The sequence below is a fragment of the Trematomus bernacchii genome, unplaced genomic scaffold (assembly GCF_902827165.1).
Source record: "Trematomus bernacchii unplaced genomic scaffold, fTreBer1.1, whole genome shotgun sequence".
NCBI lineage: Eukaryota > Metazoa > Chordata > Actinopteri > Perciformes > Nototheniidae > Trematomus > Trematomus bernacchii.
Window position 1 is genome coordinate 8232913 of NW_022987513.1, and position 27134 is coordinate 8260046.

The window sequence follows — 27134 nt, forward strand, 5'->3', positions numbered from 1 at the left end:
CAGCTTTCAGGTTGATTTTAATTCTATAGATCAACATGTTTTATGAAAAAAATAAAAATGAAATAATCCGATTTAATTTACTGAGTTTACAGTTCACAATAAACCAAAAATAAATGACATAAAGATGTTTTACCTTGCCTGTGACATATTTGAGTGTTTAATTTATGTTTATTTAAATAATATTAAAGTCTTAGATTATCAAAACGTTCAAGTCTTGTATGTTTAAGAATGATTTAGCCGTCTTTGATATACCGTAAACACTTTATGTGTAACTGAAAAGCATGTAATTCCCTATTAAAAGGCCTTTTTGCTTTATTTTATTTAAGCACTGAGATGTTTAATTTGTCAAATGTTTGTATTTCTGCTGCTTGTACAGTATCTGCAGGTTCTCTGAATGGAGACGTGTCGGAGGCCGCTCTCAGCCTGGAATGACCTCTCTATGGACTCTATTGATTAAAAGGATGATAAATGGAAATGTCATTTCGATTGTAGTGATTCACTCATTGATGAATTTATTTACCTTCGACGCCCAAGTTAAATGTTTTAAGTGAGTGACAATGTTCTTTAACGTTTTAGATGTAAAACCACAATGCATTTATAAATCTGGTAATCTAAATGTAACAGTTGTGACGAAAAACTGTAGGATAAATATATTGACAAATAACAAAATGTGTTAAGATGGGTTATTGGGTATCCCCTTTTTTTTTTAAAACAAAACAGAATAGAGCCACTGGTCCAAATCAATTGGAAACAAATTAAATGATTTCACTTCGCATACACAAAAAACCCCGTCATTTTAGGACTCAGTGCTGATGACAGGAATGATGTGTTCCTGTAGATATTTCCCCTACAAACTCATCTTTGAGAAAACATTCACGCACACACACACACACACACACACACCTGCAGGCACGAAAACACACACATGCCAACACGCTCGCAAAAACACGGTTCTCTCTCAAGTCGATCCTCTGTTCTATCTCTGTAATCTGTTCATCTCTCAGTGCTCATCTTCAGTTTCTTCACCATTTGCTTTCCCCCTCTCCCTCGACCCCCCTCTGTCTAGCTCAGTGAAGAGGAGAGGATGGAGGAAGGAGGGAGGGAGGGAGGGAGGGATGTGTGTGTGTGTGTGTGTGTGTGATGTGTGTGTGTGTGTGTGTGTGTGTGCGTGCGTGCGTGTGTGTGTGTGTGTGTGTGTGTGTGTGTGTGTGTGTGTGTGTGTGTGTGTGTGTGTGTGTGTGTGTGTGTGTGTGTGTGTGTGTAGGGGGTGCGTTCCAACATTCCACCAGCATAGCGGAGGTGTTGTGGTGATCCAGGGAGTGATACAGGGAGATAATGAAAAGACGGACAAAAGCACTCTCATCTCGATGTGACTGATACCCTCCTCTGCTCCTCCTTTCCCTCTCTCCCTCATCTCCCTGTTTTCCTCCCATTCCCCCCCCCTCAGTCTCTCCCTACCTCTAATGGTGTTTCTCTTTCCCTCTCTCTCAACCTCCTTCCTCCCCCCCCCCCCCTCCTCCCTCCCTTCCGCTCTCCTCCCTGCCTGTGCTCATTTACATGGCACTCATGCACAGAGAGGGAGGAGTATTTGTGAATAATAAGAAAGTGAGATTCTATCCTCATATCAGATTTCACTCTTCTTGTTTGTGCGGGTGTTTGTGTGCGCATGAGATCTCAACACAAGTGAAATGCCGCACACGCGTGTATAAATAGAAACATTTTGAAATGTGATGTCTGTGTGTGTGTGTTTCTGATGCGGCAGTGTGCATGTGTGAGCTTGTTCTCCGCTTCATTTGCATATCTACGTCTCATCACGTTGCCAAGACAACCTCATCTGTTCATCTGGGAGGGCAGGAAATAAAGCGATGTTGCAAACACGGTGAAAGGGAGATACTCGTAAAGATACACGCACACACACGTACAGGCCCAATTAACAGAAGTGGTTACAAATGATTAATTTCCACTAGTGGATTTTTATCAAGTTCACAGATTGCTAGCCTCTCAATCTCATGGAGCATTTTTTTAACTGGCCCCTTACGAGACACGCCCACAGAGGAAGGACTCACCGGCTGCAGAGACCCCGGGCTGGAGCAGTAGATGGTGTACTTGCGGATAACACCGTTTGGTTTGAGTGGCGGCAACCAGGACACGACCACACTGTTCGGAGAGGAGGGGACCGCCTTGATGCCCGCCGGTGGTCCAGGAACTGTAGAGAACACATAAGGGAACATCAGCAAATGCATCTGTTTTTGTGTCGGGTGCCCATTAAAGTGAGCAGGCTTGTTTGCAGATTGCTAGTCTTATCCCGCACTAAGCCGCTCTGGGAGGACTTGGATGAACTCCCTTTGGAGTCACGGTGGTGACATATGTTCGCTCAGACACTGGTCAGCACTTCTGACTCTGTGACACCCAGCTTTCTCTTAACTCGCAAACAGATTAGACACTTAGCGCCTGATCCTCCGCTAGCCACTTAAGCTGGACACTGGACACCACTTAATACGCTCATTGCAGTCTAAAGGCGTAAGAAGGGTTTAAAACGGATGAAGAAAGACACATCGGGACGCTGGATACTGTTGGAGGTGAACAATGAGGCTTTTGTCGCATTGGCTTTACACTATTTGGTTCTCAGTGAGAGGACTATTCACCATAAATATGACTTTCACTTGACAGTGGGCCTCATCTGGGGCCTAAAGAAGCGACGTCAAAACTCTGTAAATTCAACCCCCTATTCCTCTTTCCTTACACGCGAGGCCCCGGGTCATTCACACAGGACTCCTTTATCTTGCACCTTACATGAGATAAAAGGGATGAAAACAAAAAAAGACAAGATGTAGTGAGGGAGGTTTTAAAAGAGGGAGGCGTGGAGGAGAGAATGGCGAGAGTGATAGGTGCAGCTCCTGGGGGAGTGATGATGGCGGTGGTGGTGGTGTTGGGGAGGGGCAGGGTAGGCAGTCATCATTATCATATCTGGACCTCTATGTCAAAGTAGGAGTGGCAGTGGGAGGGGGGAGAGCTAAGTCCCATCTGGTGCCCACAATCTGCCCAGGCCTCCAGACAGACACACAGCCAGCACGGCCCGGTGATGACGAGGGAGCGGGGCACGATGATGCTGAGCAAACATCCCCATCGACATGAATACATAATTCACTGCTGTGCCAATCAGAGGAGGGTGTGTCACAGGAAAGGGAGGAGTCGCTCAGCTAAATACCAGAGCGCTGCAGTCTCATTTCAATTGGCTGAGAAAATGAAATCCTCGGCTTTGACATTTCCATTATCTTTTTTTTTTTGGAGGATGGCTTATTCATTTTTTTTTTCAGCCCGTGTGATCACCTTTCTATCTTTCCATCTTCCACCCTGAGGCCCCTCCCCCTCCTTTATAAAGAGACATGGATCCGTCTGTAATCCCGCCTCCAATGGTGTAAGCAGAACATTAATTCTCCCTAATCCAAGAGCAGTTAATCCCTCTGCCTATGGCAAGAGGCTGGTGGAGAGGATGCGGGCCCCGGGCTGATGGCTGACTCCTGCATGGTATATACCCCCCCTCTCCCCCCCAGTGTCTACCGCCTGCCCCCCCTCAGTCCTGAGCCGAGACCCAAAGCCTCTTAATTCTCATTAGCACCACTAATGGAGCTTCGCAGCATAAATGAGCTTTTGTCATGGGTTTGAGATACAGCCCAGCACTCTTTTTTATATATCCCCCTCCTGTCTCCCACCCCCCCCCCCCCTTACCCTCACCCCATATTCTGTGCACGCATTCCTTCAGCGTTTTTTCCACACTAACATATATTGAAAATCAAGTTGACATTTTGTTTATAGTTTCTACTTCTGTGAGTACTCACGGTCCTCGCGGGTCTGGATGTACAGGACGTTGCTGCGGACCCCGTCCCCCGCCTGTGTGTAGGCCAGCACCTGGACGCTGTAGTTGGTGAACTTCTCGAGCCCTCGCAGCTCCACCTGTTCCCGTGTGGTGGTGATGTTCTGCATCTCCCCCCATTCTGAGGACAAGATGAGAACAGGAAGGTTATCTGATGGAACGAGAACTAACTCCATCTTCTACAAAATGTATTTATATTCTACCAACTTGCTTTGCTAAATATGTTTTGTAGAAAGGACTGCCTGGATTACAAAGCAGCAGTTTCAGCGAAGATATGAAGGGTAGATTAGTGGCTGTTTAAAGTTGAAAACATTAAAGCAGTTAAAGTGTCAGATTTGCAGGCTGTGTTGCGTAATTTGTTTGTGGTTAAGAAAAGATTAAGGTTTTGGTTAAATAATGAAAAAGTCAACACACAATTATTCCCTAGCCTTAGTGCTTCAGAAGCCTGAACATAACCATGAAAAGGTATTTGTCATGCGTTTTGTTGCGCTTCATCGTCATATGCCCAAAACATATTCTCTATTGCAAATTAGTTGAATATAAACCTTTTTTAAGGACTCAAGGTTTAACACACAAAAGGAGCAAACACACACACACACACACACACACACACACACACACACACACACACACACACACACACACACACACACACACACACACACACACACACACACACACACACTACTGTAACTGAAATCTCATCCCTTTAATATGGATGATGCTAAAGAAACAACTGGGACTGAAACAATTGGGAATAAATTCAACGACACACAGGAACAGGAAGTGCTTTATGCGGAAGGTGTGGACACACATTACCACGTTGTGACGCACGACACTGACACAGAGGCAGGTGGTTGGGTGGGAGGGTGGGGTTTTATTTTTGGTGACATTTAGAATGAGATAGGTGATAATTACTCTGCAATGGCCACTGGGCCTGGCCCCCACAGCACCCACCTCCGTCGGGGAAGAGGGACCAAAACACAACGCGGTAGCCTTTCAGCACACCGTGCAGCGTCAGCCGCGGAGGCTCTGACCACGTGATCACCGCCTCGTCCGACGTCACGGAGATGGCTCGCACGTTCTGAGGAGGCTCGCTGGGCACTGGAGAGAAAGGGAGAGAGGGTTAGAGATACAGGGTTTACAAGTACATTACATTTAATTTTCTTCCCTATTTCATTATTAATAGTTCACATTTGTTGCAATTTATGTCCGGAAAGTGCTAAGTAATGTAATGCATCAGTTTTTGTGGTTGTAACAACAATGGATTTCCCACATTTTTCAGTCATACAATATTGCAGCTTCTTGTTATTTAAACCTTTTCACACACACAGACCTTATGGCGGCATTTGTGTGAAATTCTGGATAAAACTAGCTTATACCTCAATGACAGATAGGTTTGACACTGATTTGACAGATAGTCCAGATACAAAACAGTCGTGAGTCTGTTTGAACCATTTCTACTTATTTGTACTAAAATATCCTTGCTGTTGCTAAGAAGAACTGACTGATCCAGCATGGCGGCTGAAGCACACATAATTAATGACTACTCAACACCAACAACCCACAGGCAATCTCTGCTGAAACAAATCAGTCAAATAAGCTCAAATTAGATCTCAATGGCTCCTTGTTCAGCGCTAGCTTTTAGAGCACAGAGAGGAGGGGGTCGGAGAAGGGGAGGAAGAGAGAGAGAGCAATGTACGTGAAAAGAAAAACAGTCACACCTTAAGGGGTTAAATGCAGATGAGGGTGAGCTGAGAGGTGGAGGATACAATCTGAAGGAAATCTATGTTCGTCTAAAATCACTGACACTATTATTATTATTACTGTGTCTAATCATTACTGTCCACACAGACAGGAAGTGATACATATATTTATATCTGCAGTGTTTGAGAAATATATGAAATCAAAAGATGTGAAATAGACAGAGGGAGGATGAGGAGGAAGAAGGAGAGAGGCAGAGTGGGCAGACATATAGAGAGAAATGGGGGTCCTGATTCCTCTCTCGCTCTCTACCAGCCTAATGAGGGTGCTAATTCAAGACAAAGGGAGAATGGGGGATGTGCTGCAAATTCAGTTTTACCTTTCCCTTTTTCAGTGATTTCAATCTATATCATATTTGTCTGTCATCCTGTTGCTGCTTTTACTTTGTTTTCCATTCTTTTTGACAAATTAACATTTGAGGCGTTTTACCCTCACATACTTCCACTTTCTCTCGTGTCATATTTACTTTTGCCTCTTCTTTCTATCTACTGTAGTTTTTTCCCATCCTTCTCCCTCCTCTTACCATCTTCCAGCGTGGTGGCGTTGATCTCAGTACTGGATGGACCTGTCCCGGCCCTGTTGAAGGCCTGGACCACTACCCCGTACTGGGCATACTTCTTCAGGTTGTCCAAGGTGTACACTTCACTGTCCCCCGTAGCTTTCATCTCCACGATGCTGTACTGGCCGTTGCTGCCCGGACCGTTCTCTCTGTAACCGATCTGGTAGCCTCGGATCACCCCGTTCTGCAACTCCTTCTTCGGAGCCTGAAACAAACGTGGGAATAGAAGTTAACAATGAAGTGCATGTCAAACTATAACCCTGATTAGCTGCATTCAAATCACTGGTGAGTTATTTTACAATTTGGCAAGATGTCCAGTATTAACAGCACACATAAAAACATGTTCTGATGTCTTAAAATAGTACAATTGTCAGCATGAAAACAATTATATCCTATGATTTACATATCTTTTTTCACTTTCTTTGAGTTCAATCTTTTCACCAAGTTCAGTCCTGATCATTATTGTCTGTTTGTTCACGTAATGCCACTAGTTTTTTAGTTTTTTAGTCAAACTAAATAAATGAAAAACGAATTAATTCAGTATACTAAATGCTGGGGGGATTTTGTATTTGTTCACAGTATGAGATATGTCAAATATTATTATCATTATTATAGAAAACGAGGAAAATGGCTTGCACTTTTCAAACATGAGAAAGATTGCATAATCTGGTGCAAAATAGTAAAAAGTAAAATTTTGAAATCAAACTTCTAGATAGAAAGTCTGATACAACATGCAATAATGCATGCTTTTATGCTATGGGCTTCTTAAGGGTGGGGTAGGTAAGTTTGAGAAACCGGCTCGAGATACACTTTTTGTTATATTCCATGGAATGCTCTTAACATCCCGATAGCAATGAATATCTTAAGTGCTTTGACAAAAAATCCATAAAAAAATTTCATCTGTGGAAGCCGTAATACTGTAAAAAGCACGACCAATCATTTTAGCCGGCCCGTTCGTGTGTGTTGGAGAAGGGGCTCTGTAAGGAAGTGGCAGATTTTTTCCAGTTGTGTATTTTCAAATTCTAGCGCACTCCAGCTGGTTTCTCCAAAATTACCTACCCCACCTTTAAGGGGTTCTTGTTAACACTTAAGAGTGTTTGCTTTTTGTTCACTGAGTTTATAATTGACCTATTAAAGGAGCTGAGGTTGAACAAAGAAAAACCCTTTACAAATCAGAAGGCACTAGGGTTAACATTTAAATGAAGTGAGGTGCAGACAGGTGTATGGGTTCTCTGTGTATAATAACATGTATAGCAGTGACTTTACCCTCCATGTAACACGTATGCTCTGAGATGTCATCGGTGTGAGGATGACTTCCATCGGCGGCCCATCAGGAGCTGTTAATGGAAGATGTCAAATAAAGTGTTACTATGAATATTCCTATCGCTCCTCCATACAGAAATAAATGTTAGGCACACATGGAGAAAGAGTTATTTCTAGAGAACGAAAACAATCACTCACGTGCTTCCTCAGTACTGATGGTGAGCTCTTTGCTGGGGAGGCTGCGGCCTATCTTGTTGTAGGAGTACATGCGGATGCTGTAAACGCAGGCCGGGTGCAGCTCCACGATGTTGGCCTGGTTGTTGGTGGGGGAGATGTTCCTGGTTGTGTACATGTGATCCCAGGTGTCTATGAAATACAAACAAGATTTGAGATGTAAGCAAATGTATCTTAAAGACATTTGACAAACGATTTGAATTAGGAATACCAACCTGATTTGTTCTTGTACTCGATGTCATAGCTGGTGATGATGCTGTTTCCATCGAACCTTTGGATCCAGCGCAGGTTCATGCTCCTGTCCTTCACCTCCCGCACCTCCAGTTCAGGGGGGTCTGGTGGTTCTGTGTGAGAGACAGAGGAGGTGAGCGCTCTTCACCTGCAGTACTTCACTGGAGATCTGATTCCAGAATGTTATACATGAACTGCGTTATAAATTCAAATTCAAAAGCTTTTATTGTCATTGTACAGAATACAACGAGATTTATAGTTACTGCTCCAGCGAGTGCTTTAAAAACAGACATATTAAACACAGATTAAAAGGTCTGACAGTTACGACCAGCAAGTAGTGCACACAGCTTCGGATCGTCATGTAGATGACCAGGATTAATACATAAATAAATAAATGAATAAAATAGAGTTATGATAAAATATATATGATAAATATTACAGTATATACATAGAGACAGACCATGATTATTGCACAGTGGGGATATGGGGAGTTATTTTTGTGTGTTTAATGTCCTAATGGCCCATGGGAAGAAACTGTTTGTGAATCTGGAGGTGCGGGCTTTCAGTGAACGGTAGCGCCGGCCCGAGGGCAGCAGGTCGAACAAATGACGGGCTGGGTGGGATGAGTCCTTCAGGATGGAACTGGTCCTCCTGAGGCAGCGAGAGCTGGTGATGGGAGGGCAGAGGGCAGCCAATAAAGCCTAATGTTCAGTACGTTTTCAGGCGAGTATGTGGTGGAAATACCTTGCACAGTGAGTTGGATGAGCCCTCGACCCTCTCCATAGGAGTTGATGGCGTGGCAGGAGAAGAAGACAGAATCCCCTCGCTCGGCCGGGTTCAGCTGTGAGCATCAACACAAACAGAAAAATGTTACAATGTGCCAGATCGATCACCCAACCATAATGGTACATTTTGCACATTTTTCCCAAAGTTAGGAGTTGAGAATAACCACTATTAATGAATGGTGCATTTATAAGTTATTTCAACTTTATTATACATTTGTGTAATATAACATAAATGATATACTGTATCATAGCTGATGTGTGGCAATAATTATTTTAATAACATTAGTTTACATTAGCTTATTTACAGTTTATTTGTAAAACGTATTATTCATTTGTAATTCTTTTTATTTTTTGTGTAAAATGTGTACACCTTTAAGATATTGTTAAACCATGGACCAGAAGCCATTTATAAACCATTGACAACATCTAAATAACATTTTAAAGATGGATTACATAGTATTTATTAACCATTTTCAAAGGTATTATAATCATCAGTTGCAGCTTTAGACAAGCCATTCAAATCATGTTTATGAACCATTAACAAAGCGTGTCAAATATCTGGTCAATATACAAATCATTTGGTAATAACTAACAAAAACGTAATATGGCTATTACCTTTTTATAATGTGTGCAACAATACAAAGTTAAAATAATATTATTTATAGCGAGAGTAATCATTATTAATGATAATTTAATTGTTTTTGAACAGTATCATAACTGATGTTGTGATTACAATAAGCTGAGTTCAGGGTCTGCTCTGTGTTGTGTTCACTGTCTGTTCACCTTAAGCGTGGAGATGACTTCGTCCCCCTTCTTGTTGATGGTTATGGAGTAGCGGGGGTTTCTCTCGGCATCGATGACTGTGTCCCCTCTCTCCCAGCGGATGATTATGGGTTGCTCTCCGCGCGCCGTGCAGTTCAGCTCCTTGGTCTGGCCCTTCCTCGCCATGGTGGTGTTGGGGTGGCTGGTGATCATGGCGGGAACTGAGCAGAATGGCACACGTATGTCAGTGTGACGGATGGCATTATATGGAGTAATGAGACGAGGAAACACGGGGATGTGGTATTGGAAAGCGAGGATATATTACAGATGTATAGACATCTCTATTTCTGCGCTGCGTTCCCCATTTTCATTTCACGCTTCAAGCCCTGCTCGCTGTCTCCCTGCCTTCTCCTTCTACTCTTCTCCTTTCCGCAGACATAGATTATTGATTGAAGGGGTTCCTGCGGTTTTGTTTTCATCACTAATTCATCAGCCCCTTTCCCCACCAAAAAACATTGAGAAGCACACAGACCGGCAGCCGGAACACATCAATCGATAGCAAAGATACCCTCAGTTAGTGATGCGCAGGACGGAGACAGGGTTTAGTGAGGTTCAGTGCAGGCCACACTAGCCTGGGGCAAAAGTGCATCCTTCCCTCCAAAAAGCTAAACCTTGTCTCTGTGTACAGTATATGTGCAATCCAGGAGATGTGGTTATGAAAGTGAAAGAGAGTATATTGGCCCTTACTTTTGACGGTGAGGATCATGCTCTTACTGATGTCTGAGCCCACGCCGTTAGAGGCTTGGCAGAGGTAGTAGCCTCGGTCGTCCTCTAGCACGTGTCGGATGAGCAGAGAGCCGTTTGACATGATCTGGATTCGGCCAGTGAGAGGGACTGGGTGGTACTGCTGAGGGTTTCCTACACCTGCACCACAAAGAACACGCGTGTTAGTGCTGGTTCTTTTCTTGTTTTCTGTTTCTGTTATGTTGTAGGCAGTGATGATGTTACCTTTTGCATGCTTCCACATGACTTTTGGAGGTGGGTAACCCTCCACAGAGCAGTTGAGAACTCCAGCTTTGCCGTAGATGCAGTCTTGATTGTTGGGCTGCACCGTGAAGCGTGGAGGCACTGAGAAACAAAAAGATGAGATTAACCTCAATGGAAGGTCTTACAGTAAAAAGGTAGAACATGTAAGTGTTGATGTGAAATGTCTAAGCTTCCAGTGCACATTAGATATCTGATCTGACCTAATTCATCATCATTCTCTCCTTGCTCAATCCCTCACCAGTTACTATCAGCTGCCTCTCCCAGCTGACGGTGGCGGCGGCGTTGCTGGCGATGCAGGTGTAGTTTCCGTTGTGCTTCAGTGTCACCTTGGATATTTGCAGGGAGCTCATGAACTCTTTGGTCTCTATAGCGACGCCAGAGGCGGAGCCTGGCACGATGAGCTGGCCGTCTTTGTGCCAGGTGATGCGTATGGGCATGTCCCCAGATGACACCACACAGGCGATGTACATGAGCTTCCCCACTGAGGTAGAGGGGATGTCGAAGGGCTGGATGAGCGGCGGCACTGGGGGAGAGAGGAAGAGTGCGGAGAGTCAGCGAGATGAAGGTAGCGATAGACGAGGAAGAGTGGCAGTGTGGCCATCTGGAGCAATGCTGAGAGAGAGGGAAGGTCATTGGCCAGTGGGCCCCTCTTCCTCTCCCCCCCACCACTCTTCAGCCCCCAGCTCCTGAAGCCCATAATAGCTGCTCTGGTTAGAGTCCAATTGGCAGGAGGAAGTCATCCCGTTGCCATAGTAATGGAGGTTGGGGTGGGGGTACTACAGCTGAGACATCTGGGGGATTTAATCTAGGCTTCATTATTATTCATCTAATTAAATCAGAGACACACTCACACGCAGGCACATGCACACACACTTACACACCTCTGCAGCTGCCCCGCTACCATCATCGCCCGCTCGCAGACTGAACAAAATGCAGGCGCACACCGAGACATAAATCTGTCCTAAACACCATCTACCTCTGTAAACAACTTTGAACACTGGTGTATCATGGTGGTATGGTTTAAGTACTCTGATATCCAGAAATCTATATATCTAACATCTGGAAACTGCACCAGACCAGTCTGTTTTTATTATTTCTAAAAGGAAAGGCAGAGAACTAATGTTTACTGTGTTGGCTGTGATTTAATTCTCACTGGGTCTGTCATGATAATTACACAGACCTAACTGCGATAACAATATGAGTTGTTTTAAGACTATTTAATGCAACTGACATATTCATAAGATAATAGCATAAAAATGCAAGTACTAACCACTAAACATATTCTTACTGTATAAGGTAACAATTGAATAAAACTAAACAGCGAGAAATTGTGAATAAAATGGACTATCTTACTAAGGGGGCAATGTCTGTATTGAATGGTCTTGATGGTAGGGTGAAGCCTGCTGTTTATTCTGCCATCATGTTGGCTAGAATTGTGTTGACATTCTTATGTAACAAACATGCATGTAAACATATGGGCAATATCAAGGCAAGTCAAAATGCTCTGAGGTTGTGCATATATATATATAAATAGTACAATAATCTGATAAGGTAAAAGTTATTCCTCACTACTGTTTTTAGGGATGTTTTGTATACAGTGATGCCCACAACAAGCAAGATGACCTCTTTTGGGGAAAGAGGCCAAAGCTACAGTCAATCCCTAGCAAGAAGTCCTTGGTGGGTTACTCTATCTGGACTGATTGTGTGTATTTGACCGGAAAACATTGCCCTGTGCATTTTGTATCCCTTTGAGTCCATTCTTCTCTTCTTACCTTTGACAGTGACGTGAACGGTCTGGTTGATTGACACCTGGGGCTGGATCAGAACGCTACACAAGTAGGTGCCCTCGTCCGCGCCCTTCTGCACGTCCGTCAGCCTCAGCGTGCCGTTCTCAAACACCACTTGACGATGATTATCGGGCAGCTGCATGCCTTCCTTCAGCCACTTGATTGAGTAATACGGGTAGCCAATCACCCGGCACGTTATGTAGGTGTTCCTGCCCGCCACAGCGGTGATGTCCCGCATGGGTCTGATTCGGGGTGGACCTGGAGACACAGGGAAGAGAGGGAGGGGATGGAGGGAGGAGACAGAGAGAGAGGCAGAGGTCGGGGAGAGGGGCAGATGAGGTGAGGGAGGCCATGGCAGAGTCAGGGAGCAGCCACGGAGACGAGAGGAGGTGAGGAGATAAAGTTTGAGGGATAGAGTGATTGGGGCAAGTTGACAGGTGGAGAGGGAGGTTAGTTATGCTCCCTTTACTAAAGTCGGATTGAGGATATTTGTTGATTGTAATCTAATTAAATAGTCTGTGTAGCCAAGTAATTCTGTGTATTTTTCTATCTGACCCTCATCTAGATAGATAGATAGATAGATAGATAGATAGATAGATAGATAGATAGATAGATAGATAGATAGATAGATAGATAGATAGATAGATAGATAGATAGATAGATAGATAGATAGATAGATAGATAGAGCGATAGATAGATAGATAGATAGATAGATAGATAGATAGATAGATAGATAGATAGATAGATAGATAGATAGATAGATAGATGTAGATAGATAGATAGATAGATAGATAGATAGATAGATAGATAGATAGATAGATAGATAGATAGATAGATAGATAGATAGATAGATAGATAGATAGATAGATAGATAGATAGATTGATAGATAGATAGATAGATAGATAGATAGATAGATAGATAGATAGATAGATAGATAGATAGATAGATTGATAGATAGAGCTGTAGATAGATAGATAGATAGATAGATAGATAGATAGATAGATAGATAGATAGATAGATAGATAGATAGATAGATAGATAGATAGATAGATAGATAGATAGATAGATAGATAGATAGAGCTGTAGATAGATAGATAGATAGATAGATAGATAGATAGATAGATTGATTGATAGATCTGTAGATAGATAGATAGATTGATAGATAGATAGATTGATAGATAGATAGATAGATAGATAGATAGATAGAGCTGTCGATAGATAGATAGATAGACAGACAGATAGATAGATAGATAGATAGATAGATAGATAGATAGATAGATAGATAGATAGATAGATAGATAGATAGATAGATAGATAGATAGATAGATAGATAGATAGATAGATAGAGCTGTAGATAGAAAGATAGACAGATAGATAGATAGATAGATAGATAGATAGATAGATAGATAGATAGATAGATAGATAGATAGATAGATAGATAGATAGATAGATAGATAGATAGATAGATAGATAGATAGATAGATAGATAGAGCTGTAGGTAGATAGATAGATAGATAGACAGATAGATACATACATACTGTGTGAAATGCAAAGTGATATTTGACACTAACTAGCCCTCGTGTGTTTGTTTTCAGTCAGGTGTAGGGTGCAGTTATATTGAAAAGCAGACAGGCACCTCTTACGTTTATGCGCGCTTGGTACTCGGCGCTACCGGCCGAGTTGCGTGCGACGCAACGATACACTCCCCCATCCCGGATGAGCGGGCTGCTGACGTTGACGTGCGACACGGTCAGGCCGTCCGACAGCGTGTACTGGCTGGTCTTGTAGGTGGAGTCTCGCACCACGGCCTCGTCGTCCAGCGTCCAGGTAATGGAGGGGGGCGGGGCTCCTTTGGCGCCACACATGAGGGAGAAAGGCTCGCCGGGGTTCACCACGCGCTCGCTGAAGGAAGACACAATACGAGGAGTACCATCTGAGGGAAGAGAGAAAAACAAGACACATAATGGTCAGAAAGCAGGATTTAGATCTGTTTATGTCTAAAGCAAACTGATTTATGTGTCTGTTCAATGACACTGCTGTGTGATGTCCTATTTATGCCTCTATCAATGACATTTGCAATTTATGCCCAAGTATTTAGATAAAGAATAAACGTAATCTGCAAAAGAAGAGGACTCAAAATCGAAGTCATCTGTCATTTTGCTCTCCTTAAAGGTCCCCTATTATACTGTTTTTCGTCAATATATTATAGGTCTCAGATATATACAAAACATGTCTCTGAAGTGTTTGGCTCCAAATACCAAACAGATCGTGCATTGTAGCATCCCATAATCCCCTCTGTTTCAGCCCTGTTTCAAAAGTGCTGATTCTCTGTCTGTTACTTTAGATGAAAATAAGGAGCCCCTCCCCAAGCCCCTCTGACAGATATTTGGTTAAAAAGAACCCAATGGTGCTCTAGGAGGAGATTCAGGTGATAAGGTGGGGGGGGGGGGGTTACCTTGGTTGGTTATTGGCTAATGGTTACACAAGCCAAAAAATCGTTATGACATCATAAAGTGGCCTAAATCTGATCAGCTCATTTTCAGACAGGTTTTTATATAATTGGATCAGGACAAAAAGTGAGCGAATCTTTTTTCCTGAAACTTTCAGAATCTCTTTACACAGAGGGGACTCATGTTTATGTGGAAAAGACATGAAAAAGTGGATTTTGCATAATAGGCGACCTTTAAACTCCTACAGACCCATCAAAACAGAATGTACACTTGTTTATTTCCCCGCCAGTCTCTGTCCACATACCCTCTAGCAGAATAATGGAAAAGTCCTGAGCGGTGTGGCCCTTTCGGGAGGCGAAGCACTGGTAGGCCCCGGAGTGGAACTTCTGAGCCGCAGTGATCTGCAAGGTGTCGTTGTGCTGCCCCTGGATGGAGATGTGCTGGTCGGGGACGATGGGCTCCGTGTTGCTGTACCAGCTGATGGTGTATTCTGGAGAGCCCTCCACAGTGCAGGTGAAGAACAGCGTGCTGCTGATGCCAGTCTTCAGGTTCTTAGGGGACAGGGTGACTCGTAGGGGATCTGGGAGAAAAACGCAGATTGTTTGTTAGAGCAATAATTGAAAACACAAAAAGAAGAAAAAAAAAGAAAAAAAAACGTTTACATTTTTCGGATTTCCATTTTTTATGTTGTGTTTCGCAGAAAACTGTTTGTAAAAAAACTATAGAAATAAGTTAAGTTAAGCACAAGTGTGTATACATTTTGCTTGACTCCCCTTTTATATTCCATTTAGTATACTTAGACCTTTTACACCGGCAACTTTATAAAATAATTGTTGTTTTTGTTCATAAATGAATTAAAAAAGTTATAAAATTCTGTGGTATCCCTGTGAAGTGTTTCATAAACATAAATAGCTTATTAGTTGTCCATTGTTCATTTATCATTGGTTAATATCTTGGGTATTAAGGCTTCACAAAGCAGTTATCATCCAATAAATACAAATACATTTTATATTTCAGAGTAAATATTTTAGTTATACTCTGCTAATTTAACTTCCTGTATTTAGACATTATATTAAGTTATACCTCTTTTGCAAAACATTAACAATTGAATTGATCTATAAACATTTGAAATACTTTATTTAGTATGTTTTATTGTCAAGTACCAATTGCTCCTTAATCTTTCAGCTGGATTTACAGTGCTTCACATGGAATCATACATACTATAGGCGTTAGTGTTACTAGAGATGGGGAGGACGAGAGATAGCACAATCAGCGGCGGTGACTCAATCAGATGGACGCACTCATTAAAAAAGCAGCTGGAGATATCTCTTCACATCTCTGTCCACTTATGTGTGTGTGTGAGAGAGAGGGAGAGAGTGTATGTATGTGTGTGTGCAAATGTCAGTGAGCAATAAGGCAGCTGGTGGTGTGTGCTGGGGGGCATTGCTGTGCCCCCCCCCCCCTCACCCTGTCAGAGTCACAGAGTGTGCTGCCATGATGTGCCCACTGGCAAAGCCCACCGCCTCTCTATTCTCCCCCTCTGTCTCGCCTTCTCCCGCTCTTTTGTTTCTTTGTATACTTCACACAATGTACATTTATCTCCGCCTCTCTTATTATCTTGTTATTACATGGTGGATAATGTAATTCCGGAACTGTCTGGATGTCTGATCGTCCCTCCCGTGACCCCCTCGTATTTATCCCCGTCCTTCCTCCTCACCCTCCTCCCTGATGGTGAATGGTGCTGGCAGCTGTGTTACGGATCCAGTCTCAGTGAATTACTGCCCTGCCTCTCTTTTTGAGAGCTGATATGACGGGGCAATCATACAGCTCACACACATGTTTGTTACAGACACACTCGAGGTGCGACTTGTATGTGTGCCTCCAACCAAAAGGAGAGGAGTTTGAGAATGTGTCCGTCTGCCAGGCTGATTCACCGAAAAGACAGCGTGGGAGTCTTTTAGCAAGTGTGTGTGTGTGTGTGTGTGTGTGTGTGTGTGTGTGTGTGTGTGTGTGTGTGTGTGTGTGTGTGTGTGTGTGTGTGTGTGTGTGTGTGTGTGTGTGTGTGTGTGTGTGTGTGTGTGTGTGTGTGTGTGTGTGTGTGTGTGTGTGTGTGTGTGTGTGTGTGCTCACCCACCTATAACGTGAAGCAGTCCAGACACCTCCTTTGAGCCAAAGCTGTTGGTGACCTCGCATGCATAGCTGCCGCTGTCCTCCTGCCTCAGGTCGCTGATGGTCAGCCCCGTCAAACGCCGTGTCCAGCGGGCGTCCGAGGGGAGTGGGCGACCGTCTTTTAGCCAGCGCACCGTGGGGGTGGGATACCCTCCCGCTGTGCAGGGGAGCTCGATACTCTGGCCTGCGTTCACCTCGCCTGCTTGGAAACTGTCCAGGATGGTAGGGGAGGACTCGTTTGGGTCTGGAAGGAAAGAGGTGGGGTCATTTGTTGGTTCAAGACAAAGAGTGATATGAGTCCATCATGAGTAAACTGACAGGCTGCTCACCCATTACAGAGAGCCTGACTCCGTTGCTTTGGCGCGTCTCGCCGCTGTACTTATGTCTGGTGATGCACCGGTATGTGGAGAGGGCGTCCTCCTTCTGAACATCGGAGATGTAAAGAGCCCCGAAGGAGGTCAGCGAGAACCTGTTACCTGCGGAAGACACATCCATTAAAGACTTACATGAATACCCCCAAAGGAAAACTGCTGACAGACAGAAACACGCAGTAAGAAACCTGCAGCAAGATGATCGCTCTGCTACAAATGCATTGTGCTCATTGCAAAACCGTATTGTGCTAAGAACAAACAGCTGCCTGAACAGTTGGCAGTACCTGCCTGATAATGTTGCCTACCAAAACCTGGCACTCTTTCAAGGCCTGGAGGACACACAGCGGTCACTTGCACCACCCATACACAGCGCAGAGGCAGATTTACGGCAACCCTATACACACAATGAAAAGCTCTTATGCACCTTCATCAAAAAACTATCTGAAATGTTCTGTCTTTCAAGTTTGGTGTTGTCTAAAGTGGAAGATTAAGTGTTGTATTATGTAATGAGAGCTGCTTGTTCTCTTTCAAGCATGTTATGCTACTTAGAGAACCTAATGTGTATGCTGTGTGCAGTGATTGGAGGAAAACCAGAGGCACATTAATGAAGACGTACTATTTCAAACATAACATATTGCAACAGAAATATGTTTGACTGCTCTATGTATCCTCATGCAACTGTTCTTCTGATGTATTCCGAAGAATTCCTACAAATTGAGCGATCAGCCAGATCACTGTAAACGAGATATATTTAAAATGGTTACAATAAGGTACATTTCGGTTTGCAAGCATCACTAGTGTCTTTTTAGCATCTGTCTTTTAGCATCTGAGCTCCAGGCCAGCAGCTGGACTGGCCTCGTTCAGGTGCACCTGTGTGTTTATCAGCATCAATATTTCATCTACAAGCTCTGTGTTTGTCGGGGTCTTGCCGAGGTGCTTGAGCAGCAACACTGAAGGCAGCAGTTATGGACTGTGCATGTGTTTGCATGGAATATACCGCATGACCCGAGAGGGAGGCACAGTCTGCAATTTCACAGCAGCCTTTGTTTGCCCCCCTAGAATGAAGCCTTACAGGATAATGAGCACTTTAAGACTGCTATTCCCACAACACCGACGACTCGCCTGTCACAACACTCTGACATAGGCAGGGGGGAGAGAGGGAGAGAGGGAGAGAGGGAGAGAGTCAGCTGGATCTGACAAAGCCACACTTTCTGTCTTCAGCAGCATCCCTCTGAAGCAACACTGATTCAAACATATCACACGACATTATTTCCATTATTATCTGGTCATGTTAAGAGCGTGGCTTGTACAAAGAATCAGAATATCAGTGTTTCTTTAGTCGACTCTCTCCATCTCTGTTTGTGTGAACGCTCTCATCGTTTCCCTCTCTCTCAGTCTCTAAGCAGAGTGGCAGACAGAGTAAAATATTAATTACTAAATCACTGTGCTCCCTCAGCTTTTATTCACGCTGACTTGACTAGATAACGAGAAACTGAGCCAATGTGCATTTTACACACACATACTATAGACAGGGACGCACAGCTGCAGCAAAACATGCAGATGATGTAGATGTCGAGAGAAAACGGTCACAGTTGTTCGTGTTGTATAATTTTTCCAGGGAGTCTGACAGTTTTTTTTTGCAAGTATCAAACATTTTTACACAAACACTTAGTTTTTCCTCACATTTAAGTTTTCCAACATACTTGAAGACAGAAACTCGCTTTGTTGATCCATGTATTGACAATGTGTTTTCAATTGTTCTAAACCAAAAAATGGTTCATTTTCTTTTGCAACACCAAAACCTAGGAAACAATAAAGGTTTCACCACTTGTTAAATAATGGACTCACTCATGGATCCTCAAAAGAGCTCTGATGGAAACCAAAAGAGGTTTAAGTATTTTCCATCAAGTATAAATGGCTCTTTCAGCCAGAAATAAGCTCTCTGAAAGAAGCTGTGTTGCCTAGAGGATGTCAACATTGTTGGATTTTGTATGAGTTCGGTCAGAGTCTCAATGAGATGCATTCATGGAGGAAATTGTGCAAAACTGTTTGCGTATCCTGATGCAGATGGGGTCCAGAGGGAAACTTTTATCATCTTAGTTTGTAATATCTGGGTCAGGTGAGATATGTTCATGACAGGAAAATAAATGTCATTCTCAGATAAAAAAAAACAATAAAAAAATCTAATATTGACTTATTTTTGAACAAAATCAAGATATTTTCCCATTTATCCAGCCAAGATTTTTTTATATGTTTTTAGAAATCTTTTATTTGATTTTTTTAAGTCTATATCGATAACAACCACTTTTTATAAAGGTGGATTTATATGAGAAAATCTAAGTGGTAGAGCTGTACGCCATGTTTGTTTGTATCAAATGTCAGAGTGCCATTACTCAAATGAATCGAACTGTATGTCCTTAGCGAACCTTTTGTGCAATAAAGGGTTTCTTCCGCTTTATTTTTTCAATCCAACAAAATGCCAGCGGCCTCGCAATCACACAACAGGCCGACCTGCTGCTATGACAAATTCCAAAGAGGAGAAAAAGAAAAGGGGAAAATAATGGAGTATAAATGTGCGAGAGAGAGAATGGGAAATGATAGAGTCTATAAATAGGATACATACTGTAGCTTGTGTGGGTCCAAGAGATGTGTGTGTGAGTGCACCGTGTGTGTGAGAGTTAGTAGCAGCCTCATTTTCTCACATGCAAATGAAGGCGTCGGCGCAAAGATAACGAGGCCCATATTTCCACCTCCTCAGTGGGGCCATTATTTATTGATGTTCTGCATCTTTCCCCCTCCCTCCCACTCTCACGCTTTCTTCCTCCTCTCCCTGTTGCTAGGGTCTTCTCACTGCCATCCTGTTACGATGTCGGTGTACTTTCAGCAATTATTAAAGCACAACGTGTTTGCAATCACCGAGGACGAATCAGTGAAACCCTCTGTGTTGTGTAAATGGGAAAATCAGAACGGTGGAAGAAGTCAGTGTAATGAATTGGAAATAAATCGCATCAGTATGAAGTTTCTAAATATAGCTCGTCACATGCAAGAAGCTTTTGCATCCAATCACAAATATTCTCCAAACACATACAACACAACACAGAGTTTGCTGGTTTTCAATGCAGTTTTCAATGCTGTGCCTTAAATTAAGGATAGTAACAGGAACTTATTTCACTTTTTAACCCTCCAGACTCTCAGAATGTAGCTGGAAGATGTCTTTCGGCCTGTTCGTTTGGCAGTTCCTTACGCAGTTTGGAAACTGTATGGACTTCTCAACAGGAAACTAATTTGGCTCTTGGAAGTGAATCTGACCTACATGCTTCAGAGGGGCAAACTTCCATATTATAACTAGACTAGTCTATTTTAAGAGACAGCATTTTTCCTCTCTTAGCAGGAATTATCTAATGACACTTACCCGTCTGAAACACAGAGTTTCCTGTGTATAAAGGAACAACAATAAAGAACAAATGGAGTGTGAGATTGTGCAGCACTCACAGCTCTGAGTAAAATCACTGGTATTCCGGTGGGATTTCCCGGTATGGACCCCATATCTAATCAGTTTGGAAAAGGCTAATGAGCTATCGAACTCACATCCCTGTTCTCCTCCTGGCAGAGCACTACCATCTGATCCCTGGAGTCTCCGTCTTACTCAACACTGTTGACGGTCAAAGGCAGCGGTTCCTTGCCTTGAAGGGCTTTCCCTGTTAAATGAAGGTTAGCGTATCTTCACTGCTCATTATGGTGACTATAAGCTAGCACAAGGAGAAAATGTAGCAAAGCAGCGGAGGGTCAGAGGCTCCACTCCTCCACCACAACAACAACAGTACAAATCCTCAGATAGATGCCTGCAGCGCAACATTTGTATCCATTAAAGAAGAAGTAAGAAGGAAAAAAAAAGGAAATTGACTTTAATAACTTTGTTACGTTTACGATTATGATGCGAAAGAGAGACAGGAAGGGGTTTTCTCTGTTTATGCTGAAATGTGAGCTTACATTTTTACTCTAAAAAGAGACAAAACACACTCACATGTTCTAATACTCATAATTCACAGGGATCATTGGAGAGTGGTTATAAAAATTAAGGGTGTTGAGCAATTTTCCTCTCCTGAAATGTGTTCCCAAAAAAAGCCAGGTACATTACATTTTGATCCAAAAAACATTCCTGTGATGAAGTCCTTTTAACTTTACTTTCAGCAATAAACCCTAAACAGTCATGCATCACAAAAATGCTTTGAAGATGTTACTTAAAGGTGGTGTAGGTCATTTTGGAGAAACCAGCTCGAGTGCGCTAGAATTTGAAAATACACAGCCGGAGAAAATCTGCCACTTCCTTACAGAGCCCCTCCTCCAACACACACAAACGCGCACATGACCAATGAGGGCAGGAGATAAGTTTGTGCACAGATGGAAGGCTGACAGGCAGGTAGGCCATCCAGTTATTTTAGCCGGGCCGGCTAAAATGATTGGTCGTGCTTTTTACAGTACTACAGCTTCCACAGATGATTTTTTTTTATGGATTTTTTGTCAAAGCACTTAAGATATTCATTGCTATCGGGATGTTAAGAGCATTCCATGGAATATAACAAAAAGTGTATCTCGAGCCGGTTTCTCAAACTTACCTACCCCACCTTTAAATGATAAAAAAATTAATCTTTCCTATAAAAAAAAGAATCCCCAAAACTTTGATACACACAAACCCAAATGAACACATATGGCACAGAGACGTCAAAGTTAAGTAAGTCATAATAATTTAGCATATAAATCACAATCCTTTGAACGCTGTGATAGAAAAAGTGGGCGATATTCTGACTAATCTGAAAAAACTATGTATTCTTTGCCTTACACCCCTGCTCTCAACGGCAAGTTGCAGGGAATTTGAACGAAGGTGAGCAGAGACAGTGGAGGAGGAGCGGATCAAAGACTTGTGACTGTCACAGAAAGAAGAAGAAAGAGGAAAAGAAAAAATAACGCAGCATATATTCAGGAGATATTCTCTCTCTGCGGTGCTGGGTTGTGCTCACAAATGCAGACACGCCAGGCACAAACACACACAGAAACACCTACCGGGCTCGAAATAGGACAACAAATATTCCCCGGCTGGAGTGAAAAATAACAAACTACGTTATAAAATTAGCCCAGTGGAGTCAGGGAATGGCAGTGGTCCAGTTTTGCAGTAGAGGAATGTGTTAAAGCATGAAAATCAGTGCTGTCGTGCTGAATGAGTTGATTTAGAGAGGAATGAGAGGGAAGAAAAGACAGTAGGGGAGGAAAGCAAAGGGGAAGATGGAGGGCAAACTGTGGAGGAGATAACAGTCCACGTCTGTGTTCTCCCCTCCTTTTAGACCTTTATGCAAAAAAAGGGGTGTTGCATCTGTATTCAAAGCGCGTGCCCACTCCACCCTCCCTTTGCTCTCTCCCCTCTCGCTGCTGTGTACATTAAAAAGCCCAAGTAGAAGCAGGTGTCAACCAATTAAATATATACACTTCCCTGGCTTTTATTCTGCCGCACACTTACTTAACATCTATGAATGGCGCCCTCTTAACTCCCTTCAATTCACATTCAAAGCAGGTTTTATTGGCACAACTGATGTGTAACAACTAATTGTGCAACGGGAGCCCACCCCTCTGCATCTCCTCCATAAAAGAGACTTTGTTAACACGACCAAACTGTTCAGACGGAGCACGAGACGCGCTGCCAGTTAAGACTCACACTGCATGAGCAATATCTGAATCTCAGCACTCGATCCACTCTCGCTTCTCATCTGGCCGCTTGTTCATGTTTCTGGAAGCGGGGACGAGGACGTAGAAGGAGCCGCACAGCTCTGTCATGTTTTCATTAAAAAGCCACGCTTCACTGTCTAATCCTAACTGCTGTCCTCTTTCCTAACCAATTCTGACTGCTTACCTCGTCCCTCAATCACTCTCTCCATGCCCGGCCCCTCGCCACTCTGTTGTGCACCCACTCACCCCGAGAGGAGGGAAAAGTTGATGGGACAGAGGTGAGGAGCAGAGAAAAAGGTGGAGGTAGAGGTGGGGGGGGGGGAGAGAGAGAGAGAGAGAGAGAGAGAGAGACAGACAGAGTCCGGTGCGATGGGACCACGTCTCTTCTGCTTCACTTGACTGCTCTGTCCCAATTTGCCCCTGTGTGACTTTAAACAGTAAACACTGGGGGGAGGGGATGATGCATTGAGGGTGGGTGGGGGGGGGAATGGCTGGCGACCTATCTGCTGAACGGCCAGTGGAGGACAGACATAAAAAGTGATCGTATGCAAAAGACGTCGTTTGCGTGGATATAACTCAACGCAATGCCGCGGAGACGCCATGTTCCCCCCCATAAAGCCGTCCTAAGCAGACAGGCCGACGACACTGCATAAAGCTAAATGGACCATCTCAGATAGAGGGAGCGCCGAGGAGATTAAGCATCAGTAGGAGCATCAGAGGAAACGAGGGATGGAGGGGAAGAGGGTGGGAGGATAGGAGAGAAATGGGGAGAGATGTAGAAATAGGACTCCATTATTCATGACGTGTGTTTCATGTGCTTGGTGACATCTGGGACAGCAGTGATAATGAGAGTCCCGGGAGAGAGAAACCACATACATACACACACACACACACACACCCCTATGCACCGCAACATAAGTGTGCCACCGATGGTCCAAACACCTTCAACTGGATATCCCATAATGTCTTATTGAACTGTTATTAGCATGAGGCAGAAGTAACTGTTCTTTTAAAAAGGTGACATGTCAAAGTTAACATCCGGCACCAAAAAGCCCCTCCACCTTGTTTTGATTCAGCTCTAGATAAGAGACGGTGTTGGAGATACGGTGTGTGTCTACACGCCATCCTGTGTGTGTGTGTGTGTGTGTGTGTGTGTGTGTGTGTGTGTGTGTGTGTGTGTGTGTGTGTGTGTGTGTGTGTGTGTGTGTGTGTGTGTGTGTGTGTGTGTGTGTGTGTGTGTGTGTGTGTGTGTGTGTGTGTGTGTGTGTGTGTGTGTGTGTGTGTGTGTGTGTGTGTGTGTGTGTGTGTGTGTGTGTGTGTGTGTACACTCAGGCTTAGGCCATGGCCCGGGGCAGTGAGCTGCATTAGCGGGACTGAGTGAGCGGCCTGGTCCCTCCCTATTAGAGTGCTGGTGGCAGAGGAGTGTCACTGCCCAGCATAGAGAGAGAGAGAAAGATAGAAAGCTTAACTGCTGCCACAAACACACACACAAACACACACACACACGTTTACATTGTTTACCACAGTTGAAATCCCTCACAGCACGCCAACTGACTATAAATGCACTCAGAATAACAGTATCAAACGTCACAATCTCCCATTCACTTAAATTAAAGCGCAGACCTGATCGTCATCGACAATAACAACAACAGAGATATTAACTGTAACATACACAATAAAGGTGGTGGGCAAAGTTCTTCCGATTTAAAAAAATGTTGCGGTGAAAAAAGTAATTATTTACACTACAATAAGAAACACAAGTCCTGTAATGAAAACCTTACTTAATAAAAAGTATGTATTATCAGCAATATTTACTGTATTAAAATTACTACTGATTTCTTAACATAAAGACAGCATTTAAATGAGTGTGATTAGTCAATAGGAAGTTATACACTGTTGGGTAGTTTAATCTATAATAATAATAATAATGTAAAATGTATTGATAATATGTGTCTGAATATGCAAAGTGTCCAAAAAAGCCGTGGAGTTAACGGCACAATACTGTCTTCTGAGATGTGGTGGAGTATAAGTATATAAACAAAATTGTGTTGTAAATGTACAGCACTGTGAGTAAAATAATAATTGACAGTACTATTGATAGGAAATTATGGATTGTGCTCCAGCACTTTCAAAGACCTGGCAAAGTGTGCATATTTTACATGTTGGTACTGTACCATTACATTTCTTACTGATCACACAGTACTGTACATTCATATTCACACCAATTATTCGCAGGAAAACATCCTTATTTCACTCCTGCCCAATAACAAACGTACATTTTTGAGTGAAAAAGACCCTGCTTTAAAATGCGACTGACGCTGTTCTTTTATGTTATTGATCCACAAAAAAGTAATGCCTGCTATCTGCTCTGTGTCATCCCTATTGTAAATCCAACACGCTGAATTATTGACTGAAATATTAACTGAGTTCCACTGAAGAGAGAAACAGAGAGAGCAAACAACTCCCATGCTGTTACCATGCTGAATTATTGACTTGCTTACACATGATATTCACTATGTACATACAGACACACAAAGAAAAGCAGCTGAGAAACATCACAACCTCTTCCTTACACTTTTCTGAACCTGAAAGCAGCGTCGCGGCGCCGCTAACCTCCCTTACCTTCCCGCTCCGCTGCCGTCAATCACGGCCCGCAGTGCTGATCTGACCTTTATGTGTGTTTGGACAGCTAATAGTGAGGCGGATCAATAGGTCTGATTAAGAGGTCATGTAGGAACATGGCACTTGGATGACCACCGGGGATCCCATTTGATCCCTGATCATGTCTTCTCATGGTCCCCGGCGACCAGATGCTTTCACAGAAACATTGTAAAAAGAAATCTGCCCATCAGGGTCACTAAAATGCAAATATATCACTCTAGAAAAGAATGAATCACAATAGAGAATATCTATTTTGGGCCTAATATTAGGCTCTGACACACCTTTCTTTCCTTATCTACATTATACATTATAGGTATCTAAATGTAATCATATAGATACGTAAGAACGTTTTTCATAATCCCATGAAATCGGATGGAAATGTGTGCAACCACACAAGAAGTTCTGACAGGATTTGAGAGAAAATCTTTCCTACTGAGAAATGGAGACTAAAGGGGAAATTAGAACCCAACTCCTTACCGCTGCTGCGAATAAAGAAGCATTTCCTTAAATACTATTTCTTAGTAGAGCCTGCTGTAATCTCCTTGCGCTAATCCTTCGTTCGCTAGCCTAAACAAAAGAGTAGAAGAAAGCGGGAGGAAAGTGGTAAAACCTCCTTAGTGAAATCCTATTTCTTAACCCAATCCTGGCCACATAAACCCTCCGACTCTTTACTCTAAGCCTTGACACAAGCCGGCATGCTTTCACTTTTCCTGAGGATGTGGTGCAGATTAACATCTATCCTTTACAGAGTGAGTAGTAAGAAATATGTTGGTTTCTTTCTTCTGATTATATACTAAAACATTTCACAATGGTGATAATATGGGGAGAGAAAGACCGGGCAATGTGACCTGAGATCTTTAAGAAGACAAATGATTCCTTGATAATACACTTTTGTACATAAGTGTATGATATTATTATTAAATGAACATGATATACTCACAATTTAACATGTGGTGTTGAGCTTCTGATGACATTCTGAATTGTGCAATAATAATGATAAACTCTATTTGTATTGCAGCTTTCTTTTCAAAATAACAAGGTGCTTTCCAAGAATGGTAAAAGAAATACAAAGTAAAGTTCCGTGTCAATTAAAACGTACCCAACAATCTCTCTTTTCTTATCCTCATTTATTTTTAACTTCAATCATATTTCAGCAGTTTTGTCCCTGCAAGTCCAAAAAGTGACGTTTTCATAAATAATGTAAAAAGCTGAACATATTAAACTATTATAACATTGTAAGGCACACGTTAAGAAGTGCACCAATCCAAATCAGACTTCCTCAACTCTCCTTCTCTCTCAGTTGAATATTTCTAACACAGGCTGGCTTAAAGGGTGAGATAGTGGCCAGATTTCTGTCAGAGTGATGCGCTCGCAGGGGCTTCCCCATCTCTCCCTCTTACACTGATTGACACTGATACACTGATGCACTGTAAACATGCTCATGCTGCATGTGTGTGC

The 27134-nt window shown here is 43.0% G+C and overlaps 1 protein-coding gene across 2 annotated transcripts in view; it reads right to left on the reverse strand.

The window, feature by feature from the left end:
- The window catches only part of LOC117468880 (Down syndrome cell adhesion molecule-like protein 1 homolog), a 56964-nt gene that overhangs the window by 9146 nt on the left and 20684 nt on the right, over positions 1-27134 (reverse strand). The window contains exons 4-20 of one of the 2 annotated variants that reach the window (XM_034113247.1): positions 17256-17402; positions 16892-17170; positions 15062-15337; positions 13944-14240; positions 12292-12564; positions 10758-11042; positions 10481-10600; positions 10220-10396; positions 9494-9693; positions 8670-8766; positions 7910-8038; positions 7659-7826; positions 7464-7534; positions 6162-6402; positions 4793-4978; positions 3840-3995; positions 2067-2206 (exon numbers count right to left, since the gene is read on the reverse strand). In XM_034113247.1, coding sequence (XP_033969138.1) covers positions 2067-2206; positions 3840-3995; positions 4793-4978; positions 6162-6402; positions 7464-7534; positions 7659-7826; positions 7910-8038; positions 8670-8766; positions 9494-9693; positions 10220-10396; positions 10481-10600; positions 10758-11042; positions 12292-12564; positions 13944-14240; positions 15062-15337; positions 16892-17170; positions 17256-17402 — 3242 coding nt within the window. The remainder of the gene's footprint in view (positions 1-2066; positions 2207-3839; positions 3996-4792; positions 4979-6161; positions 6403-7463; positions 7535-7658; positions 7827-7909; positions 8039-8669; positions 8767-9493; positions 9694-10219; positions 10397-10480; positions 10601-10757; positions 11043-12291; positions 12565-13943; positions 14241-15061; positions 15338-16891; positions 17171-17255; positions 17403-27134) is intronic. The other variant, XM_034113255.1, reaches the window with a different exon arrangement.